This window comes from Ovis canadensis, chromosome 5 (genome assembly GCF_042477335.2).
Source record: "Ovis canadensis isolate MfBH-ARS-UI-01 breed Bighorn chromosome 5, ARS-UI_OviCan_v2, whole genome shotgun sequence".
NCBI classification, from domain to species: Eukaryota; Metazoa; Chordata; class Mammalia; order Artiodactyla; family Bovidae; genus Ovis; species Ovis canadensis.
Window position 1 is genome coordinate 119,512,454 of NC_091249.1, and position 23,281 is coordinate 119,535,734.

The 23,281-nt window shown below is 44.7% G+C and overlaps 1 protein-coding gene across 3 annotated transcripts in view; it reads right to left on the reverse strand.

Moving 5' to 3' along the window:
- Window positions 1–23,281, reverse strand: part of FBXL17 (F-box and leucine rich repeat protein 17) — a 511,156-nt gene that overhangs the window by 17,549 nt on the left and 470,326 nt on the right. For all 3 annotated transcript variants that reach the window (XR_011257397.1, XR_011257398.1, XM_069592650.1), the window contains exon 8: window positions 4,878–5,020. Coding sequence is in view for 1 of the 3 variants with exons in the window: in XM_069592650.1 (XP_069448751.1) it covers window positions 4,878–5,020 (143 nt within the window). In the remaining 2 variants the exon portion in view is untranslated. The remainder of the gene's footprint in view (window positions 1–4,877; window positions 5,021–23,281) is intronic.

Genomic DNA, 23,281 nt, shown 5'->3' on the forward strand with positions numbered 1-23,281 from the left:
CCTGTGTAATTCTAATTTATGTCAACTAGAAATCAAAGAAATTCCAAGAGGCTTTGGTCAGAGGACATTGGGGTGGACCTTTCAGAATCTATTTACGTCAGCTCCTTAAGTCGGGTGGCCCCCGCGGCCCTCCTGGCGCCCCTATGGGCCGAGGCAAGGCGGCTTCCCCACTGAAGGGCTGCTACCTGCTCTGGGCAGAGAGCACAGTGGGGTGAACGGGTCTCCCCACCCCCATCAACGACTCCACAGACACGTGAGCGCCAACAAGCATTTCCAGCCAAGCGCTTTGCCAAGAGTGGCTCCCTCAATAATGCTCTTTAATGCTACCCCAGACGCTGGCATTTTCAAATCAAATGACCAGTGTATAAAATTAGTTCTGCATGAAGTTCCAGAAAAAGAAAAAAATACAGAAAGTGAAAGGGAGCTTTTAAAAGCTCCAGAATTTTTTCATCCAACTGCTTTTCACAAGGGTTTGGCATTTGAGAATTGCTACATTTATGATGTTATTCGCTGCTCATAATTCAGGCCCTCTGTCTCCAAACTTCTGTATTAACACACGCTGCAGAGGTTTCCACCGTGACATTTTATCACGGAGGTTTCCCAAACCAGCCGGCCTGCCTCTGGCGAGGTCTGTTTTCTCAGCCAACGCCACGCCACTGGGCTCCCTTGCTTTTCATCAACCTTGTCACCCCAAACATTTCTCATTAACCTTGGATACTGCATTTCCATTGGCCCTACAGCTTTCCCAGGAACTTTTTTTTTTTGGGGTCCGTCTTAGTTTTGTTCTCCATCTAAACTGCCATGTAAGAAGTGAGGAAAATACCATATTATTAGAAGAAACAGATCTGAATAGAATCTAGAATTCACTGAAGTTGTGAAAACGACTTCCATGACCAAAGCCACTGACTGTCTATAATTGCGGAAAGCAGAAAAAAACATATTGCTCTTATTAGAGAGTCCCGTTGGTTATACAAGTAGTTTTAACTAAATCACCAAATAAATGCGTGTTAAGTTGATAGGTGACTTCGGGTCAACTCTAATTCCCAAGGTCAAGTAAGCCTTTGAACAGTCTTTAAGAATATAAGTTCACCCCAGTTCATCAAAGCCGTCTCACACAGCGCTCTCTTCTCTGCGCTCTCACAATGCACTGAAGTTTAGGGGATTAAGTGGCGTCGGCTTCAAACCCAAAGTAATGCCTCTAACGTGCTTATCCATCCAGCAATCGGAAGAGCTACTCACACAGGGGCTTCTTAATGTGCTTCCTAATTTTACAAGCACAAGGGGAACACTGCATTTGTCTAACGACTGGAGGACTCCTTCCTAGGAGTCACCCATTGCTGCCAGACAGATTTACTGCTGTTGAGTTTAGACGCTGTTTGATAATCTAAGTACATGCTGCTTTCATCTACAAAGGATACATTTTCTCATCTGTTCTTTATCTAATGAAAGCGTGAGGAAGAAAAACACCTTTTTCCCCCTACAACAGATAACAATGCATTTTGTTATTTAATTCTTCAAAAGCTCAAGTGAGGGGGCAAAAAAAGCAGACATTCTTAAAGTATAGCTTCCAAATCAAATATAAGTGGCCCCGAGTGAAAGAAAATAGAATCGGGTTTCAGCATTTCGGAAAAGCCCAGGATCGCAGGGCACCGGCCCCGGGATGCATGGACGTGAGGAAGCCCGTCTGCCTCCAGATCAGGAAGCCCACCGACCGCCGGCCTGCCAGGGGGGCTCGCTGCGGAGGCCGGCCTGCCAGGGGGGCTCGCTGCGGAGGCCGGGGCGTCTCTCTGCCCCCACCTTTGGCTCTAGGTGGTGTGCAGAGAGGGGACAGAGAACTCAACTGAAGAAGCCTCCAGGGGCTAGCAGCTTAGATTAAGGTACATGGAGATGAGTGAGAGGCCCAAACGAACTTTCTCCCTGCTGCCTTTGCTGGCACAGAGGACCACACGGAGACGGACAGTGGCTCTTTGCCTCCTAAACAGAACGGCACTGTTTCTGGTTTTGGTTCTAATATCCTTTCCTTCATCATTTTTCTTATTTCTTTCTTTTTGCTTCCTGCCTATTTGAATTGTTTCATCTTTAACTCACCTTTGTTCCCCACTGCAAATCTTTCTTCAGCCTTATGCCTGGATCAGTAAGTTGATTCCAAATACACTATCCCTCAGAGGCATCAGTTTCCCTTCGTAGAGTGTGTTTAATATGCAATTATTGATCTATTTATGTAGAAATAAAAATCTTAAATTTAAGTGAGGGAAAAGTGAAATGGCAACATCTTTCAGTTCATGTCTTTCCTCTTTCTAAAGACTTCCTTTCAAAAATGGGATAGCAGACAATGCAATTTTTTCTCATTTGCAAACTGAAAAATCAAGACCCAGGGTAATATAATATTGTTGATGAAAAGAATAATTATTAACATTAAGCATTTTATACATAACAAGCATTACTCTAAGGGCTTGACATATGTCCACTTGTGTAAATACAGCATTTCTACAAGACGGGTACAGTTATTATCCTCGTTTTACGAATGAGGAGACGGAAGCACTCAAGAGGTCAACCTGTCCGAGCTGGCACAGCGAAGTGCGGAGCCCAGATCTGCGCCTCATCTCTGGCTCCAGAGTCCACGTCCTCAACTGCTACCTTCGGCTCTTGGCTACTCACATACTCCTTGGAGTATGGAACCTGGAGATGGACAGTATAGTACACATGCGGAAGACAGAGCATTCACGCTGGGTTTCCATCCGGCTAAACCCACCAGCAGGCGCAGCTCCATCGATAAAGCATCTGCCTGCAGTGCAGGCGACCTGGCTTCGATCCCTGGGTTGGGAAGATCCCTTGGAGAAGGAAATGACAACCCACTCCAGTACCCTTACCTGGGAAATCCTATGGACAGAGGAGCCTGGTGGGCTACCGTCCATGGGGCTGCAAAGAGCTGGGCACGACGGAGCGACTAACACTTACTGACTTAGTCAACCAGCAGGCTTTTAAGCGCGAGGTTCTATGTGTGCTTTGGGTGTGGTTTGGAAACTTCTTCCGTCCGCACAGAACCTCCCGCGTTTGGCCCTGAACTGCCTTAAGCCTGAGGACGCTGGCCGGCAGGGCTGGCTGGTGACAATGGGCTGGATTGTGACCGCCCTACTTTGGACGAATTTGCATTTATGCAGAAAAGGATCCTTCCACTTACTGAAAATTGGCAAAATGCTAGTCAGCAAATACATCTGAAAGGATCTTCTTAACTAACTGGAGTACCAAATTCAGCTCCAAAGAGGGTGCTGATCTCAACAGGTCTAGAGTCTGGACTAGAAACACGGTGGCCTCCGCCAGAGGCTGTGGGCGCAGGGACCCGGCTGTGAATGGCTGTGGGCGCAGGGACCCGGCTGTGAATGGCTGTGGGCGCAGGGACCCAGCTGTGAATGGCTGTGGGCGGCTGTGGGCGCAGGGACCCGGCTGTGAATGCTCACCTCTTCCTGCCCTTGCGCAGGCAGTTCGTGCGCAGCGATTCCTTCGGGCAGAAACCGAAGAGTTCTGCTGTCACTGTTCGGGGTTTCTAGAACACTGCCTGCTATGGACTCTCACTTGTTTTAAAAGGAATCATTTCGAAGTGACAGGGTTAGTAGCAGTGTTAAGTTAGTTAGTAGTGAAATTTAAGAGAGACTTGCCACCCCGGGCTCTCCGCTGTTGCTCAGTAATAAACTCAGTCAGCTTTCTAGGCTGGGCTGAGTATATAAAGTCTCTCTAATCACAACTAACTGGAAAGGTGTGGTATAAGCTGGGATTGTAAAACATCTGGAAAAAAGAACTAGGTCAATTAACAAAACTGACAAAGCGCACAGAGAATTTGGGCCATTCTTATTTGTCCCCAAATTTGCTACATTTAGAAACTGCATGTCCTTTGAGAGGCATATATATTTAGCTTCACGCTCTTTTGCTACATTGTCCCTAATCACCAATCACAAAAAGCAGCACACGTGTATAAATTGTTACAAGCTGCCAACATTTTCAGAGCGAGTAGCTGAGGTGGGTCTTTTCCAAGGAAGCACCCCCTTCTCTGGAGACAGTCCCTGCGGTGGGCCCCGGGCACTGGCCATAGGCTTGAAGATCTGGGGTGCCACCCTGGATGGGGGGCATGGGGCCAGTGTCTGGTCCTTCTGAGCTCCGTTTTCTCCCCTTCGCAGCACAGACCATCTCCTAGATTTGTTACCAGGAAAACGTAAAAGAGACAAAGGGGAAAGTGCGTCTCCAATGCCTGGTTATCAGTGCAGCTTCTGATCATCTTTATTAAACGCAGCCCGACTTCTCAAACTCAGGCTCATGCCTCTGGCCAGCTCCACTGACCATCCGTGGGGCCTCTGGGACCGCTTCTCGACATGTGTGAAAAGCAGCATCTGCAGTGTGGGGATTCCCACCTAACGTTGCCTCACTGGCCCTTTCTTGCCCCCCGAGGGGCAGAACACAAAGACGCTGAGCAGTGAGCACTTCAGACTGCGGCAGCATCATCTGGCAGCGGGCCTTCCAACTTACTGCTGCAGGAAACTTGGAACCTGAGTGGAATTTCACTGTTAAGCCACACGCACTGCAGTGTGCCACGCAAACACACTTAATCGTGGTCCGTGGACTTGCGGACAGGAAGCCAAAATCTAAGTTAAGTGTGTGTGTGACTGCTGTTTTCTTTCTGCATAAGCACAAACATTCATTTTTAAACAGAGATATTCAAAAATCATCTCAGATTAGTTTAGAAAACCAGGCAGCTTCCCATGCATACCTGTAATAACATAAGTACATGCATGTGTACATATATATACCCAGGTAGTGAAGAAAAATCTAATATCAAGCTATAAACGACACGGATACGTAGGAAAGAAGGTCGACAGGCAACTCACTTTATCACATCTCATCAGCCCCAAGTATCTTAAAGACTTGCTGCTCTGTGCAATCAGGGTGGCCCCTTGGTCCGTGATCTCTTTGCACCAGCCGACGTCCACAGTCTCTATTGTCATGCTGTATCGCCCGATGGCTATCAGAGCTGCGAGGGGAGGCAGAGAAGACAGGAAGCACAAACGTCAGCAGCGGAAGGGATCTCTATCTTATTATGAGTAGTTCTCTCATTTCCTCACTACATTTGTTCCTGAAATGTTGTGTATAAACGAATGTTTCCTAAATGTAATCCAATTTAAAATGCTTTAGGAAAGTGTGCCCTATGACAGAGCCTTTCACAAAGTGAATAATCATTCCATAATTTCCCTTTTATTGGAACACAACCTTTTATCAGTTTTATTCATTACAAGGTTACCTGTACTTCCAAACATTCATATCTGTAGAGGGCATAAACTCAAATGAATTACGCATATAACATTACAGGAAACCCCCAAGGAGTAATTAAATTTTATCCAAGATAAATTTAATAATTTTAAAAAAGAAAAACCTTCGGAAACACCATTTTGAGGTGTGTTATTCTGCATATGAATTTCTTTACCAATTGGCACACTTTCCCCCCATCTGTTCATGATCTATAAAATGTAAGAGCATATAACATCTTTCACATTAGTCCTTCTTGAGACAGCTGGGAATTCAGAGGACATTATACACACAGTTGAATTTAGCTGGCGCTAGCATTTGTTATGGTGAATGTCCGCACTGTATCGGAAGTCTTCCTCTTACTGACACAGGGGATGAAGCCGGTCACACAAACACTACCCCTGCCCCTAGTCTGCTTGGCTGTTCAGCCCTGTACCTCTACGGACGCACAGAGGTTTATCCCACAGTCTGTGATGTACACCACACATCACTGCAGGGCTCCATAACCTGTCACCCCGTCAGAGCATCCAGTCGGCGAATGTGGCTCTTGGCTACAGGCTTCTAGTGAAACACACACACCTCTACGTTTGCAGCACAGCAAAACAGATTTCAAGACCTCCAGCCAGACGATTACGGTGCATTGGTGTGTAGAGGAAAACTCTGAACACGATGCCACAAATATTGAAAAGGAATGATAACTGTTTGCTAATTATTTCCTCATTCTAAGATAGGATGAGCTGACTCCTATGACATGAAAAGCAGACGATGTTTTCCCATTGACCAGAATGATCAGAGCAGAGGAAGTACTCGTGTAAATAAATGTTAACTCTTAAAGCTTGCAGGGAAAACACAGGGCAAAAACCTCTTTGCTAATTATCTCAGCAATTTTTTAAACTAGAAAACTCATGCCTATGTATTCAAGTATCAAAGCATTCCTAATGTGCCAGATATTTAAAGTTTATGAAAACAACAGTCATGACCCCAGTGTTTCCCAGTGAAAATGCTATTAATATGAGGGAAGAAAAAAAAAAATCCCAGAAGTTCCTCAGGATATCAGTTCGCTGATGTCCTCAACTGTGCACATGCTATTCTGGCCTTTAGTTTTCCAAGGAGGCGGGACAGGGCAGGAGCGATCTGCCCAAGGTGTGCTGCGCCGTCAGAGTGATTTTTTCGTATAGTATAAGCAGCATCTCAGGTTAATCCTATCCGTGTTCCTGACCTAAGAAAACTGTTGCTGTCTCTGGTAGTGTCATAAAATTCATTGGTTATGGTATCCTCAGGCTCTCTTATGACAGAAGAATTAGAAGGCACGAAAGAAATCCTTTTAACTACGAAGTGCTTGAATTATGACCTCGAAAGAAGGAGCGCCAGATGCAAGGTGACCCCACATGGGTGGACTGTGCCTTTCCATCAGGGCTTGGGGCTGGAACATGAAGGCTCCGCACTCTGCAGACGCCGGTCACTTAGATGATCAGCGGAGCTTCCTGAGGCTGCTTGATGGGCACACGGACAGTCACCAACTGCCGGTTCTGGGTGCTCAAGTCACTAGCGCATGGCAATCCCCTGGTTTCCCTTCTTTTTTGTCTAAATTAAAACACCATAGATAAGACAGCTGAAGATGCAATCAAGGTATTCAGTTTCTGTTCTGCCATAGTTCTGTCTACTGAGGTAAGAATTAAATTTTCCTTTTCCTTAACTCATTCACTGACGCGACAAAAACCTTGGGAGCACACTAGAGCCCTTCCTCCAGCACTGACGGATAACACAGGGCTAGGAATTTCAGGCGTGTTTTCTCATTTAGCCCTGACAGCAACTCCACAAAGCCTTATATTAGTTCCTTTTTAAAGAGAAGGGAACTGGGTCGCAGAATGCCGGGACAGCCTTCCCGTCATCGCAAGGTAGCAGGCTGGAGCCGGCAGCCTGCCCCGGGTGCACTCAGCGCTGGGAGCCCGGAACCCTGGGCCCGGCCCCGCTGAGGCCCACAGGCTGCAGGGCCAGCGTGGGGCGCCAGGGGGCACACAGGGTCACAGAGCTCGGAGGGCCGGTCAGGAGGGCCCTCAGGAGGGCTGGGGTGCGGGGAGGGGGTTGGGTGGAAATGGGGACAAGCCAGGTAAACAGTCACAACACAGGGCTCACTCCCCAGCACTTCCACCCCCAAACTTCTCACTTTTCAGATCTTGAGGCAAAGGTCAGCATCTCAGAACCAACTGCTCCATCACTTTTTCGCTATTACTTGCTTGCTTACCTATGCACTTCTTTTTCTGTCGTTCCCTTTTCCCATTGGGATGACAGATCTACCCACTGCTGTATCCTCAGCACCTAGCATCTGCCTGCTACCGAGTCAGTTCTTAAACATATTCGCTGAGCATGCCAATGACTGCAACGTGGCCGGCTCTGTTACAGAGACACGCCAAGGGACAGGACAGCCCCTCAGTCTTCAGGGGATGAGAGGGGTCACAGGAGCCCTCAAGGAAGAGCTGAGCTAGGTCTTGAGGGATCTTGAGAAAGGATTCTCCAGAAAGACACAGGCTCAAGGGCTGGTATGGCAGGCTAAGGAAATAGCGCGTGGCAGGGCAGAGAGACGTGAAGGGACAGGGGAGCTGCAGGCCATCCTACGAGGCTGAAATAAAAACAAGGCCAAGGAAGTGGTGGACGGAGCCAAGAAATGTCCATTCAGTGATTAGGAGCATCGGGCCCAAGATATACAAAGAGGAGCAGAAGTGGGCCGAGTCCTCGATGCTGAGAAGCCCACATTCTAGGAGGAGACACAGATGGGAAGCAGACGAGAAGTATACGTGATCCCAAACTGCAACCAGCGCTTTGAAGGAAATGGAATGACCACTGTCAGAGTGATGTCTAGGTGGCACCAGGGAGCCTTTCTGGTGAAGTTACTTTAATCCCTCTAGTTACCTGAAAGTAGTCACGTGTGGATGTGAGAGCTGGACTATAAAGATGAAGAACTGATGCTTTTGAGTTGTGGTGTTGGAGAAGACTTCTGAGAGTCCCTTGGTCAGCAGGGAGATCCAACCAATCCATCCTAAAGGAAATCAGTCCTGAGTGTCCACTGGAAGGACTGATGCTGAAGCTGAAACTCTAAAACTTTGGCCACCTGATGCGAAGAACTGACTCATTGGAAAAGACCCTGATGCTGGGAAAGATTGAAGGCAGGAGGAGAAGGGGATGACAGAGGGTGAGATGGGTTGGATGGCATCACTGACGCAATGGTGACGAGTTTAAGCAAATTCTGGGAGATGGTGAAAGACAGGGAAACTTGGTGTGCTGCAGTCCATGGGGTCGCAAAGAGGCGGACACGACCGAGCAACTGAACAACAACAACAAATAGACCTACAAAAAAATTAGGCATGGTAGAGGTAAGAAAACTGAGGTTAGATACCTTTCCAAGGCCCCACACCTGCTGCTGCTGCTGCTAAGTCACTTCAGTCATGTCCGACTCTGTGCGACCCCACAGATGGCAGCCCATCAGGCTCCCCCGTCCCTGGGATTCTCCAGGCAAGAACACTGCAGTGGGTTGCCATTGCCTTCTCCAACCCTATTAAGTGGCAAAACGAGGGTGCAAATGGAGATAGTCTGGCTCCGGAGCAAGGGCTCACTGTCACAGCAGCAGCGCCCAGCGTGGTGGAGGAGGCCGTGTATATTCAGCATATATTTCCCTTTACCACCATTCAGGACTGAAACGTTACAGCTTAGAGGTAGCCAAGTATTTGCAAAACAGGGTCCAAGAGAATCTTTAAATTCCAAAATATATACTGAGTAATTTACCTCTCTGTGAATATGTCCTATCTTTGGATATTTTTTTCATTCTCCATGAGCTGCTAAACCAGTATTGTGGTATGGTCTCAAACTCACTTGCGGCCTCACTGCTTAGTAGATGCTGAACTTAGAACAACACTGTAACTTTCCTGTGTCTCAGCTCCCTTACCTGCAAACAGGGAGGGTGACTATTTGCTCTGCCTACTTCACAGGCTTGGTCTGAGGTTCAAGTGAGAAAATACGTGTAAAGGGCTTTGCACTGCATAAATATGATGACTTATTAGATATTTTCCCACACCATTCTACAGTGGTCCAGTGGTCTAAAAATGAAGACTTGAATGAGTTTTGAAACATGAAAAGCTCTGGGCAGATGACAGCATCATCTAAATGCGCCGTCACTATGTCACTGCTGGAGCTCTTGAGTCCTCCTCTGCATCAGTGATCATGAACTCGTAGACTGCACTGGGAAGGACAGCGTAAATGGAAAGCACGATTGCTGCCTTTACTAGGGGCTGCTGACATATTACAGCGGTACTTATGAAGCCTTGGCAAAGGATGAATTATGCAAGACTAATTCCTTATCCCAAATGCAATTTTAATACATTTTAACATGCTAAGTATAACTAATAAACTTGAATTTTAAAAAGTCACACATTCAAAGCTGTAATTCAGAAACATATGATGATCAAGATAATACATGAACTCACTGAAAGGTGTTTCCATAGGCAAACAGAGTAACTGAATGAAACGAGCATGCATGTAGTCAATTTTGACAAAGGAACGCCCTTTCTAGGAATCTACCCTGAATCAGTTCAGCTCAGTCGCTCAGTCATGTCTGACTCTTTGCGACCCCATGAACCGCAGCATGCCAGGCCTCCCTGTCCATCACCAACTCCCAGAGTCCACTCAAACCCACGTCCATTGAGTCACTGGTGCCATCCAACCATCTCATCCTCTGTCGTCCCCTTCTCCTCCCACCTTCAATCTTTCCCAGCATCAGGGTCTTTTCAAATGAGTTAGCTCTTCGCATCAGGTGGCCAAAGTATTGGAGTTTCAGCTTCAACATCAGTCCCTTCAATGAACATTCAGAACTGATCTCTTTAGGATGGATTGGTTGGATCTCCTTGCAGTCCAAGGGACTCTCAAGAGTCTTCTCCAACACCACAGTTCAAAAGCATCAAGTCTTCAGTGCTCAGCTTTCTTTATAGTCCAACTCTCACATCCATACATGACTACTGGAAAAACCATAGCCTTGACTAGACAGACCTTTGTTGACAAAGTAATGTCTCTGCTTTTTAATATGCTGTCTAGGTCAGATGGTAAAGCATCTCTCTACAATGCGGGAGACCCGGGTTCGATCCTTGGGTTGGGAAGATCCCCTGGAGAAGGAAATGGCAATCCATTCCAGGACTACTGCCTGGAAAATCCCATGGACAGAGGAGCCTGGTAGGCTACAGCCCATGGGGTCACAAAGAGTCAGACACGACTGAGCGACTTCATTTTCTTTCACTTTCTAGGTTGGTCATAACTTTCCTTCCAAGAATATATACTTCTAATTACACAAAATTATACATGTACAAGTTTATTCATTAAAGAACTGATTGTTGCAAAATAATGGAAACGGCATAATGCCCGTACACAGGAGAGTGGTTAAACTATGCTACATCCTCACTATGGAACACCAGGCAGCCTTTAAAAAAGTTAAATGGGGGAAGACCACTGGAACTTTCAAGGCATTCAGTGAAACAATTAAGTATAAAAGTTTCCATGATATGCTACCACTATGCAAAGCATAACAGAATTAAAAACAGGAATCTGCTATCTTGTATGACAGGAGTATGGGAAGGACACAGCAGAAACCACAGGGACTGTTTGCCTGTAGTGGGCTGGTGGGGAAGGGGAGAAAAGGACAGGGGATGAGATGTGGGGTGGGGGGGGGGGTGCGGCGCACACTGCTTGGAATGTCTCTTTGGCTCTAGCTTGGACACCACCCTTACGGCAGAAAGTGAAGAGGAACTAAAGAGCCTCTTGAGGAAAGTGAAAGAGCACAGTGAAAAGTTGGCTTAAAGCTCAACATTCAGAAAACTAAGACCATGGCATCCGGTCCTGTCACTTCACGGCAAACAGACGGGGAAACAGTGGAAACAGTGGCAGACTTCATTCTTTTGGGCTCCAAAATCACTGCAGATGGTGACTGCGGCCATGAAACTAAAAGACACTTGCTCCTTGGAAGAAAAGCTATGACCAACCTAGACAGCATATTAAAAAGCAGAGACATTACTTTGCCAGCAAAGGTCCATCTAGTCAAAGCTATGGTTTTCCCAGTAGTCATGTATGGATGTGAGAGTTGGACCATAAAGAAAGCTGAGTGCCAAAGACTTGATGCTTTTGAACTGTGGTGTTGGAGAAGACTCTTGAGAGTCCCTTGGACTGCAAGGAGATCCAACCAGTCCATCCTCAAGGAAATTAGTCCTGAATATTCATTGGAAGGACTGATGCTGAAGCTGAAACTCCAATACTTTGGCCACCTGATATGAAGAGCTGACTCATTTGAAAAGACCCTGATGCTGGGAAAGTTTGAAGGTGGGAGGAGAAGGGGGCGACAGAGGACGAGATGGTTGGATGGCATCACTGACTCAATGGACATGGGTTTGGGTGGACTCCGGGAGTTGGTGATGGACAGGGAGGCCTGGCATGCTGCGGTTCATGGGGTCACAAAGAGTCGTACATGACTGAGCGACTGAACTGAACTGAATTTGACTCTCTAAGCCACAGTAATATTTTATATATCTCCCCAAATAAAGACAATAAAACTAACCAGGATATTCTGCCCAAGCAGAACATCAACAGGAAGAAGTGAACCTGTTACAGATAAACGCCGTGACCAGGACCAGTCATACGGCCACGCTGAAGGGGATGAACGAAGACGTAAGTTGCTTTGGAAACATGACTGTGACTGAATGCTGTCAAGTGAAAACCAAACAGAACTGTTAGAAAACTACTGCACTCCAGTTAGGAAATCTACTTCTCGCAGGGGCATGAGTTAGCGATTCAGTAACCACTTTATGCATAATCCAAGATTATAAATAATGAGAGCTAGTTTTTTCACTGTTAAAGAAGTCACCAGTAAGAAAAGCGGGGAGGCTTAATGAACCTTGCGGTACTGAACTGGAATCAGGGATACGAGAATGAACTCATGGTTTTTTAGACACACATGATAGACAAATACATACAGAAATAACTAATCAATACGGTATAAGCCCATGCATGCCTGGTTTAATATACACACATATATTTCCTAGCTTACTCTGCTGAGTGGAAATAGGACCAAGGACACCCCGGTAACAATGGTCTACAAGCACCCAGATCTAAATATCATTCTTCAGTAAATGGAATAAAAGGAATCAGTGTTTCTTAGAAAAATTCCAGACCTGGGACAGGTAAAATAGAAACTGATTCTGCGGCATCTTGTGATTGTAGAAAAAAAGAAGTGCTTATGAAAGAGTGAGGGTATATCAAAAGGACAGAGGATTCAATCAGAAGGAGCTGCCAATGGCTGCAGCTAGACTAGAACAATTGAGCAGCAAAATAAACAATGATAATGCTGGATTATGATTATGGTTTGGAAAACTGACCAAGCATTCACAGCTTCGTACGGATACAAACAGCCCAGGGAGGGCACGCTGTAGAAGAGCTCCTGTTAACAAACATATAAGGAATAAGGGAAATAAGACATGTTATCAGGTGAAGGCCACGGTATTAATTATTGCAGGCAAGATATACCAATGGATGCTGAAATCAGTGAATGAAAGTTTCGAGGGGAAACATAATATTGGCATAGTGCTAAGGGTATCTGTGTGTGTGTTAGCTGCTCAGCTGTGTCCAGCTCTTCATGATCCCCTGGACTGTAGCCTGCCAGGCTCCTCTGCCCATGCAATTCTCCAGGCAAGATTACTGGGATAGGTTGCCATTCCGTTCTCCAAGGGATCTTCCCCACCACCACCCAGGGATCGAACCCAGGTCTCCTGCACTGCAGGCGGATTCTTTACTGTCTGATCCACTAAGGAAGCCCACCAAAGGTATTTATCAACTATCAAGGGTTGTAACTTTATAGTGGAGAGACTTAGCAGATACCTCCTTACCCAAATAATCAAAATTGACAACACTAGCAATAACATATACAGATATAAATGTATCATCTAATTATTTCCACAAATAATTATTCACCGAAATAAATAATTTCAATCTACTCATAAGAGAACACCACACCAACCCAAAGTGAGAGACATTCTATAAATGATTCACCAGTAGTCAACAGAAGGGTTAAGATAATGAAGTATCAGATAAAGAAGTATAAGAGAAGAATAAGGAACTGTCACAGACTGGAGGAGTATAAGGAGGCTTGACAACTAGGTATCAATACAATGTGACATCCTGGACTGAATCCTGGACCAGACAGGGAAATCAAGGAAAAATTTGGTAAAATTCAAATAAGATTTGTAGTTTAGTGAATCTTATCGTTTCAAGTTAATTTCCTTGTTTGATCATTGCACTATGGTTATATAAGCTGTCAACATTAGAGTTAGCTGGGAGAAGAATACGTGTGAACCCTTTACCATTTCTGTAACTTTTCTGAGATTCTAAAATTTATCTGGAAAAGAAGAGAAAGAAAATGGATAAGCTAACAAGCGCTATCAAGTGAATGAACTCAGTAGAGGACTAAAATTTTCTAAGTGAAAGCAGGTATTATTTTTACGTTGAAAGATCTGATATATAAATGTTAGGACTAAAAATACACTTTTTCCTCACAGGAGAAAGATTAGTCATGTGAGTGCATTAACAAGTGACCTACACGTGCCACTTTGTCCTTTCCAGTTCTATCGTCTGCAGTGGATCTATGTACCTGTAATAAAATCAGAAGCAATGCCCCAGTGCTTGAAAGAATTAAGGTTAAAATTTAACAGTAGGATTAACATCTTTCATGTCATACTTGGATAAAAGCCATTTGCAAAGAAATTTCTTGGCACAGGTACAAAGAGATAAATATGAAAAGTGCTCTTCTTTGTGGAAGCCACAGTAGCTCCCAAAACAAAGAGAGGCCTTTCTTGTTGTGTGACGGTCCCAGCGAAGGCTCCCTCTGCCCTGCAGGACTGCAGCAGGGGCTCCTGGCCCCAGCGGTTCAGGAGACTCACAGGCGCCTAGAAAGAGGACAGACACCCGAGTCCCAGCCCTGGAGACTCTGACTCGGGAGCAGCTATAAAAGCTCCTGTGATCCCAACGTGCACTCACGGCTGAGAACCTCTGGAACAAAATAACCTACAACTCAGGCAAAGGCAGTCAACTGAAAACAGAAGAACTCATCTTGAAGGATATAAACAACTTCTGTGTTCTGATATTTGAAAACAACTTTGTCTCTCCAACAGTCCCAACTCCTTGCACATAATCCAAAGCTTTAATCCCTTTGTTTCTAATGTATGGAGAAGGGAATGACAACCCACTCCAGTATTCTTGCCTAGAGAATCCCATGGACGGAGGACCCGTGGTGGGCTACAGTCCAGGGGGGTCGCAGAGTCGGACACGACTGAGCGACTTCACTTTCACTTTCTTTCTAATGTAGAGCCTGTCTTCCACTTTTAAACATTATTCTGTTCCTCCCAGTATATGAAGCAAATCCAACAGTGACTACAGCCTATAACATTTTTGCCAGTTGTCCTTTTTTTGTTAAGTATTTTCCTTTACTTCATCGCACTTATATATATCTCTAATGCAGCACTTCTAAGAGTTGGTTTCACATGATAATTATTTATCAACAAGCCTGTCTTCCCACTAGATGGTAAAGTCTTTGTAGCAATGAAGGTGGGGAGTGTTTTCCTAGAACCCCTAAATCTGTGGAAACCAAGTGGCACTCAGTTTTTTTATGGTCTTAATATAATTTTTGGAAGTATAACCTGCAGGCAGAAAACTGCACCAGTCCTCAGGGAACAGCCTGATGAACTCTGACAAAGTTGCCACAGCTGTGCACCAGCATCTGGACTGAGACGCGCAGCAGGGCCAGCACCCCTGCAGCACCCTCATGCCCAGCACCAGTCACTACTGTCCCCCAAAGGGATAGCCACGAGCTCGACTTCCAATCGCTCAGGCCAGTATTCTTACTTTTGAATGTCAACCACTCAACACACTTGCGCTGGCTTTTCAGCTGTCCACTATGTTCCTGAGATTCGTCTGTATTGCTGTGTGTACTGGAAGTCTGCTCATTCTCAACGCTGAAAAGTCATGCACTCCAGTACAGACGGGCGTTTGGGCTGTCTCTGCTTTTTGGCTATCAGGTACAGCGCTTCTGTGGACACGAGCGTAGGTGTCTTTGTGGGAATACGTGTTCTCATTTCATTTGGGTAAATACCTGACAGTGGGATTAATGGGTCATACGGTTAAGTGTAAGCTTAATTTCCTAAGAAACTGCCAAACATTTTCTAAAGTGGGTCTGCCGGATTACATCCCCACCAGGAACACGAACGCTCCAGTGAGCCCACAGCTGTGCCGACACTTGGTAGTATCTGTCTCTCTGATTACAGATGCTCCAGCGGCTCTGAAGAGGTGCCTCGCCGTGGGCTCCACTTTCATCTCCCTAAGGACTAATCGTGCTGTGTGCCTTTTCCAACACCACGCATTTCCAGAAAGCCCTAGTTCAGTGCCTCTATCCTTGCAATCACTCAGTAAGCTATAATAACTACTAAACTGCTGAAGAAGAAAAGCACATACATATTTTTTCTATTATTAGGCTATAGCAAAGAATAGTTTTCTAGACAACATATAATTTTCCATGTAATTTGAAGAAAACTCCCAGGAAAATAAACTTAATCTATCCTCTGGAGACATGAAAAGTCTTAAAGTTTCTTAAAATATGAAAGCAAATTCAAGGGAAGAAATAAGGTCATGGAGAACTTTCCAAATGCTCATTTCCTTGTGAAAATTTCAAAGACTGTGGAGTACGCTTCACTTTAGGAACTCTACACCTCTAAAAATCGACTGAAAAATAAATCTTAAACAAAAATTGTCCGACAACGGTGGGTAACATTAGAGTGGAAAATCTGCATTGTGCTGGAATTTTCAGGATGCTGCACACAGGGCATTTATTTTACGTGACTCTGCTTTATCGAGTTCCGAACAGCAATGCAGGAGAACTGTCTAACTCAGGAAGGGAGCGAGCTGGCTGTGGCCCTTGACCTTTCAAGGAAGAGGCTCTCCTGCCCTATACATCCTGAAACGGAAACACAAGCATTATTTATAGGCTGTGCCTGCTTTCCTTCCTATGAGATAAACAAGCTAGTGGAAAAGTAAGAGTTCAAATGAAGGAGTTTTTAAAAATAAAGGTCTTTATATGTATCAGGAGCAAGAATAAATATTTCTCCCCTTTATCCCTTCTTGACTATTTTTATTTTAATGCAGAAAGACACAAATGTGATTGAGCAGGCAGAAACTACTTCTGAATGTGGGACTTCCAAAAGTGTAAGGAACAAGGGGCACGTTTAGAACCTGCCTTCACTGAACAGGAATCTGATCCACAACTCTGATTTCCAGCGGTGCTGTATCTGCTGGTAACTAACCCTTTGAGTGGAAGGTTAGGTTCCCCTGACAATCTCCTTATTAAATTTAGAATTTGAGATGAGGAAGAGAAAACAAAAAAAAACAAAAAAAACCACCTTACCACTCTAACATTTGTGGAGAACCTAAAGTCCCTGGTTCAATAATTCTTTTTTATTCCAGCCTGCATAAATACATATATTACTTATCAAAGAATTATGCATCCTTTTCAAAATCCTGACATTATATTAGATTTCCTCACTTTATGAGAAGCAAATTCTGGGCTTAAACATGTCCGTTCGTAGATATGGAAAAGTACAGTGGTGTCTCTGTCATCTCTCTTGGCTGGCCCCTTTCTGAACTGAATTTTCCAGACCACTGTAAAGACAGCATCAGTTTCAAGCAGGCATCGGCTACTAACACCTATCTGCCCTGGAGTACAGGAAAGTGCGCCGCGATTTCAGCAACTACCATTTAAGAAACACAGAGGCTAGTGACAGCAGAGGCGCTGCTGAGCCGCCCAGTCAGCACTGTGAAAGCGTCTTGACATTGAGCAGAAGGGAACCACAGGAAGAGAGAACAGGGAGGCATGTCAGCATCGTGCTCTTTCTCTCAGCAAACGCTAACTGAGCACCTACGAGGCACCAGGAAGGTTTCAGGAGCTGGGGGTAAAGACAGCAAATCCCTGCCCTTGTGAAGCTTGCATTATGAAAGTAAATAAATAATAAGCATATATGGGATTTTGAGCGGTAACAGTGCTTTGGAGAAAAATAAAGCAGGGACCAGGGGGTAGGAGTGCTCTGGTTTTAATCAGGACGAACAGGAAAGACCTCACAGAGACAGTGGCATCTGAACAAAGATCTGAAGGGGAGGACATCAAGTCCTGCAGGCAGACGCCCGAGGGAAAGGCACTGCATAGGGAAAACCTCGTGCCGAGCCCATGAGGGAGGCAGGCTCCTGGCTCGCTCTAGAGTGAGCAAAAGAGCAAGACGGTGAATAGTAGGTTTTAGACTGGGGAGTTGGCGGAAAAGGGGGTTGGGCAAAACCATCTTTTAGGCCCTTGTAACGGCATTGGCTTTTACTCTAAATAAAGTGAGATTACATTGGAGAATTTGTGGCAGAAGGCTGTTGTTATGAGCTGAAAATTTTTCAAAGGACGTCTCCAGCTTCTGGATGGAGGACAGACTGTATGGGGGCAAGAAAAGAATCAGGCAGATGAATAAGCAGGCCACTGCAATTACCTAGATAGGAAGGGATGGTGGCCTGGCTCAGGGCGGCATAGGAACAGAGGGAGAGGAGTCGAGCTGTGAGCCGATTTTAAGGAGAGGACCAACAGTACTTGCTGATGGACTGGGTATGGAATGAGAGAGCAGTCAGGAACGTCCAGAGAGAAGAGATCGCTAGGCGCACTGGGATTTGAAAGACATTCCCTGCATGTGATTTTACACAGCTGCTCTAGGTGCCCTCGCTTTGGCAGGGATTTACTGGGCTTCATCTACTGGATACAAATTCCACTGAGAGGAGCAAGGACCACCTTGCTTCTTATTCACATCATCATTATCGCACACAGGGCCTTCACTTGTGAGGACTCAATAGATGTTCATTTAAATATATGCATTTTAGGTATCATAATCACAGGAACTTAGGGAAAAACTTAGAAAAAGGTTTTGCTTGTATTCTCTGGAGTTCATGTTATTCTTTTGTTCTAAAAATATGTATTGAGTGATGACTGCAGGTATCTTTGGGGGAGACTGTGGGTAACATATTTTTCCTTAAATATTTGTTCATTTTCAGACGTTCAACATGAGGCATGTTTTACTTTCACAAAGGATTAAACACTTTTTATTTTTTCAGAGCTCTATTGGACAGATCATTCAATTCTACCAGAGTAAAGTGAAGAACTTGACATTCCCTATAATGTCATCTCTCACCCACTCAGCACTCCTTAAGGCAAACAAACACACTTACTGCGCCAAAATTCAATATCTGAAATCATGGGAAATCATGGGAAAAAAGCAAAAGGCTATTTGTAAACCAAGACGAAACACAGCTAGTTGAGTGCAGTGACCCCTCCCTGACTGTAACCAGTGCAGCTGTGACTCGGGGGCTGCTGTCCTGCGTGTGAACGCGTTTAGAAACCGCCAACAATTCCTGCCGATGGGCATTTCTGCCCCCAGAAGGGCAAAGGCAGTAAAACATGAAATTCGAAGTGTTTCAGCCTGAGAGTCCAGAGTGCAGTGCAGGGCTGGATTCAAATGCGGAGAACACTACACTTTCTCTGCTCATTTGTTTCCGAGGGAGAAGGCAGAGTACCGTCCCTGGGTCCTCTCTCTTGGGCCTTGAACAGGCACACAGGCGCGCACGCTCGCGAGGACACACACACACACGGACGCAGACAGGCAAGCACACATCAATCCCCAGTGCCAGTCTACACGTGGCCCACCTTGAAGCTAATGAAGTTAAGCTTCAGGGTCCGTCATCAACATGGACCTTTACCAGGACCCGGATCTTAGAAATGTATCCACATGGTAAAGTATTTTTGTAAAATCTGTTAAAGCAAGATGCTTTGCATTCATCTTCTTAAAGAGACACCCCAAACTGTATTAACTCCAGGCCCTGGAAAATCCTGACTTTCTTCCTGACCCATCGCTTCAGGGGTGGATACCAGGAAGCTGTATCTTTTCCTGCTTCTCTCTCTCTCTTTTTTTTAATGTCACCAAGTGATTTTGATGCACAGCTAGGTTTGGAAATCACTGACGAAGGGCTACAGACTGATCAGTTTAATGAGTCTCTGACTTCTAGGTAGTATTTCTTTCTGGAGCTTTGCCACCATTGATTGGGACGTAAACCAAATAACAGTATGTAGTCTGGAAAAAGCTGACAACTGGCAACATTCGCTTCCACATTGCAATGATGAATCACATAACCCTCTGTGCCGAGTAATTAACTATCCATTTGTATGTCCTGGCTGTAGTGACAGAGTTCTTTTCAACGAGGAAGGAAGGGAATTTGGACATAACATTAACAGTTGTTAATACCAAGCAAATAGAGTAAATTGGATTTATTAAAAAGAGTATGTGTGTGGATTTTTTTCCCTAGGAGTTGATATAATTTGTCTAGCTTTCTAATTATAGCTAGGACAGAAAATGGCTGAACCCAGAGACCTCTCACGGTATCTAATAAACTTTTACTTACAGGGAGAACGTTTCTTGGGCTGGAGAATGACAAATAATTTACTAAGCTTTTCCTGAAAGATAGCTAAAGGTGTTTCACCTATATCTAGCTGATGAATTAGCTTTAGCTAATAATCAGTGTCATGAGACAGGGAAGAAGCAGCCTGTAATTACTTTGAAAGGAATGAAGGAACAGATCTGATAAAGAAACTAAATCAGCTAATTCCTCTAGAGGCATACTGAGTGAGAGAGAGGCTTACTTTTCTGCAAGCTTGAAGTGAGACAAAGATAGGGGGCACTGGTAATTGTATCTGCCCAGTGTCCCTTCATCCCCAGTTTCTGGAAGCGACCCTTCCATTGCCCTTCCCACGGGTGTACTTTGGAATCAAGGGTCCCCTCCCTTCTCCAGGGCATCAGTCCCAAACTTGACTGAACACACTCTCCAGAAGGGCTCTGCATTCTGCCTGCAATGGAGATCACACACCCTGGGGCAGCCTCCCTGAAGGGACACTGTTAGTCCCAGCCACTTAGCGGCCCACGTTCTCATCTTGCCCAAGGCCATTTTGTTGCGTTCCGGGATTGGTTCTGGGAGTCAGCCCAGTTTCTTCCAGTACGGTCTTTGCCTTTGTGCTTTTGTTTCGTTTTCACTTAAAGTAGCATCTGCTGGTTTCTGTTACCTGCAACCAAACGTTCTTAACAGACACAGAAAACCATGCACAGGATGGCTTTTCTACAATTACACAAAAAGCCCCCAAAGGGTTCCCAATAATCAACAGTGCTCAGCAGAGTCACACCAGCAGAAAATACGAATACAGCTCAGTTAATAAACATGTGTTTTCTTGTTAGATGTTACTGAAATATCTGTATATACTTTTTTAGCAGTCCAATCAAAATAACTTTATTTGGGTCCTTGATTTTTAAACAATGACTCTACTGAGTCGTTAAAAGGGTACAACTTATCATAAAAATTAAATCAATAAAGGAAAGTCCAAGAAAGCTTAAAAATTACCCCAAACCCCTCTATCCAGAAATACCACCACTATCTTTGGTAAGCATTCTCCCAACATCTTTTGCATATAGCCAGGCAAAATAAAAATAACTTCAGAAGTATATATTATTATATATGATTTTTTTAAAGTAATTGGTTTTACTTGAATTTAATGAAAAGAAACAATTTAGATTAAAAGAATCATAGAAATTCAACTAAACAGTACAATAAAAGACAGCAATTCTTTAAAAAGTTTACATAAATGAAAAAATTCTGAGCTATTTTAAAAATTCTACACTTTAATGTTAGACAGAATCTATTGACTCTTGGAAAGATAAGAAAACTGGCAAATGTTTCTTCCTCTTTCTTCTCCTCTCTTGTTAGGTATGTTATTATTTTTACATTGTCAGGTTTCAGCATTTCCATATGCTTTTCTAGCCACAATTTTCATGGTTGTTTTGCTCTGGTTCTATATTAAATGGGTGAAATAATGAGCTTTTCTATGATTTTTTTTTATTCCTGAGATTTTTTTTTTTAATTTAATTAATCTCCTGGGTGGTTCATTTCAGTTCAGTTTAGTCGCTCACTCGTGTCCAACTCTTTGTGACCCCATGAACCACATCACGCCAGGCCTCCCTGTCCATCACCAACTCCTGGAGTCCACCCAATCCCATTTCCATTGAGTCAGTGATGCCATCCAGCCATCTCATCCTCTGCCGTCCCCTTCTCCTCCCGCCCCCAATCCCTCCCAGCATCACAGTCTTTTCCAGTGAGTCAACTCTTCGCATGAGGTGGCCAAAGTACTGGAGTTTCAGCTTCAACGTCAGTCCTTCCAATGAACACCCAGGACTGATCTCTTTTAGGATGGACTGGTTGGATCTCCTTGCAGTCCAAGGGACTCTCAAGTCTTCTCCAACACCACAGTTCAAAAGCATCAATTCTTTGGCGCTCAGCCTTCTTTATAGTCCAGCTCTCACATCCATACATGACTACTGGAAAAACCATAGCCTTGACTAGATGGACCTTTGTTGGCAAAGTAATGTCTCTGCTTTTCAATATGATATCTAGGTTCGTCATAACTTTCCTTCCAAGGAGTAAGCGTCTTTTAATTTCATGTCTGCAGTCACCATCTGCAGTGATTTTAGAGCCCAGAAAAATAAAGTCAGCCACTGTTTCCACTGTTCCCCATCTATTTGCCATGAAGTGATGGGACTGGATGCCATGATCATAGTTTTCTGAATGTTCAGCTTTAAGTCAGCTTTTTCACTCTCCTCTTTCACGTTCATCAAGAGGCCCGTTAGTTCTCCTGGGTGGTTAGGTAGCATCTTTAAGTAGTTTTGTTTTTTTGTTTTTTCAAAGAAAGATTCATCATATATTCCTCAATTCTTGAATGCTTAAAAAAGACTATTACTCTTACATTTAAGGAACAACATGGCTAAGTATTCAATTTGGGGGTCATACTTATTTTTATGTTCAGAGCTTTCAAAGACAAGTGTTTCACTTCTGCTGTGGAGAAACCCAAGTGCAGCCTGATTCTTCCCCTTCATACGTGTCTTGCTTTTAATGTCTAGAAGTCACATGATTTATTTCTCAGGATCGATACTTCATCAGGGCATGTCGTGATTATTCTGTAGTGATTTATCTCCCTGGAACCCGTCAGATCCTTCTGACATTTCCACAAAACCCTTCAGACACAAGATCCATGCGTCTCACTCTTGTTCTGTTGCCCTGACCTCCTTCCACCCCCACCCCCCACCTCCATCTTGCAAACAGTTTGCTCAAATACAATGATAGGCAAAGATCTGCTCCTTTCAAAACCTTCTTTGAAGGACTGGGACTGGTTATCTGGGGGAAACGTGGGGAGGTGGGTCACGAGCTAGACCTGTCTGCGGCAACCCCTTGGGAGTTGGCACGTCCGGTAGAGTCACCACAAGTCTATGGTCTCCTGTATCCGTTCAGGTTTCTATGTTCAGGAAGCTCCGCATCACTAATAACAACCCTCTGGACCATTTCTGTGTTGCAGTGTGGAACTTCCCACCTGTCTCCCCTGTGACTCATGCACTTCACTTCTATCCACATGCCCATTCCAGGGCCAGCCGGATGAGAGAGACGCCTCACCCACCTGATTTCTGCTTTAGTGACCTCATCCTCAGTATTTCTGGAATGTGAAACTGGGGCTCTGATTGGCAGCCCCACCTCTAGGGACTTGGCGATTCACGGCTCTAATAGGAAAACTTCCGGATGTGCCTTTCTGAATAGGGATACCAGTTTCATGTTAATCAGAAGTATTCCCCAAGATTTTTTTGTGTGTGGAGAAGATGAAGTTAAAGAGAGTTCGATAATTCTGAGAAATAACAAGTCACATAGAGAACTGGTGAACTGCAGGTTAACTTGACCAATATTTGTTGTATGATCACTGCACGCAAAATGACAAAGGAAATAAACTACGAAAGAAAAAGGAAATCCTTGTTGCTTT